The sequence below is a fragment of the Cystoisospora suis genome (genome assembly GCF_002600585.1).
Source record: "Cystoisospora suis strain Wien I chromosome Unknown contig_1812, whole genome shotgun sequence".
NCBI lineage: Eukaryota > Apicomplexa > Conoidasida > Eucoccidiorida > Sarcocystidae > Cystoisospora > Cystoisospora suis.
In genome coordinates, this window is record NW_027154612.1 from 40,672 (window position 1) to 42,237 (window position 1,566).

The window sequence follows — 1,566 nt, forward strand, 5'->3', positions numbered from 1 at the left end:
CGTAGCTGCACTCAGCCAGGAGGTCATCGAAGCCTTCTGCTGGCCTGGAAGGTAACGAAACATGTATCGACTCTGCCCGCAGCGCCCTGCGTGAAGGAGGAGTGTCAGTGTCTGAAACTCCTAGATTTGAACTCCCGGTTTGGCTTGCCGAGGGCGCTTTTTCTCTTGGAGAGCTACGAGTGGGAGTGTCTCTCGAGAAAAACCCACCTGGAGGTGGCCGGAAACCACCCGCACCCGGTAAGACTCCTTCGTACGGCACGCCCGCACTATGGCTAAAACAGTCAGCCGTGGGAGCAAGCTGCCCTGGCAGAACTCGGGGCCGGGCTTGTCCGAGACGACAGGCTGTTCGCATTTCACCCTCCCTGCTGATGCGCCGCCCAGACAACGTCTCCTGTGCCAGCGCCGCTCCCTGGCCTCTCTCCGTGCTATCTTCGGACACAGGGACTGTGTCCCCCCTTCGATGCTGAAAATTTGCTGTACTTGAAGGAGGCCGCCTCAGCTGAATGGCAAGAGGTAGAAGATTGAAGGCTGAAGGGAAGGCAGACAGACTGGATGCTGCAGAGGAAAGCTGCGCCATCCAAGGAATGCTCTCCGCAAGTCTCCGTCTCTCTTCGAGCACAGCGACCCAGCCGACATCGTTCGCAACGCGTAGGGACTGCGCGGCTTTAGAGACTCTCTGCTCCGGGTTACAGCAAGCGGATCCGGGAAAGAGGAAGCCCTTCACAGCTGTTGATGAAGGCAACAAGGAGAACAAAGCAGAAGCGTACTCGGTCTCTCCCGGTGCAGTGGGTGTTGCCGTCTGCGAGGTAGGAAACAAGGAAGAAAGAGAAGAGAAAGCCTGGTCAAAGCGAAGAGACGGGAGAGAAGAACACCGGGTACTTAGTAAGTGACCCGCAGTTTCCAGAGGTGAAGAGGCAAAATAGGCGTCTAGATCGATGCACCAAATCCCATGGTCGCTGTCGGACAGCACGGCGTAAGCGCAGTCAACCGTGACTTGAAGCGAAAGGAAGAACGGGAAGCGAGCAGGGTACCGCCGGGTCACCGAAGAAGCTGAGACCCTGGCCCCCCTGCCTGTCTCCCGCGACTGGGACGTGACTAGATGTGGGTGCTCCCGGTACGTATCGCCGGGAAGACCTGGACTCAAGCGTCCGTCAGCGAGGGACGTTCTCTCTCCTCCCCTGCTACTGACGGCGAAATCTCTCTGCCTGTCGACCGATGTCGGAGTGCGTGTATTGGAGGAGTTTCCATTTCTCTGGGCGGGCGAGTCTACCAACTCACGTGAACCAGCGGTCAGGTGTGGCTGAACTACACTTCCTTCCGACGAGGGAGAGCGTGCTCGCATCCCGCTGTACCTGTTGGTCTTCGGAGTATTTGCTGTGGTGCTTAGCCGAGTCGAATTGGGGCACAAGGTTTCATTCAGGGTGCCCTCTTCTTCGCTGTCCGACAGCCCTACTTCAGTCCGGCTCCTAACGGGGAGAATAGTGAGAGGAGAATACGAGTGCATCGTGAGAGCATACAGCGCAACTCCATGAAGAGACCAGATAAGAACGTGCTGCCTTGGTGGCG

General features: G+C 57.7%; 1 protein-coding gene across 1 annotated transcript in view; it reads right to left on the reverse strand.

Moving 5' to 3' along the window:
• Positions 1 to 1,566, reverse strand: part of CSUI_004033 (uncharacterized protein) — a 44,490-nt gene that overhangs the window by 38,893 nt on the left and 4,031 nt on the right. The window contains exon 2 of the mRNA XM_068064228.1: positions 12 to 1,552. Within this exon, the coding sequence (XP_067923791.1) occupies positions 12 to 1,552 (1,541 nt within the window). The remainder of the gene's footprint in view (positions 1 to 11; positions 1,553 to 1,566) is intronic.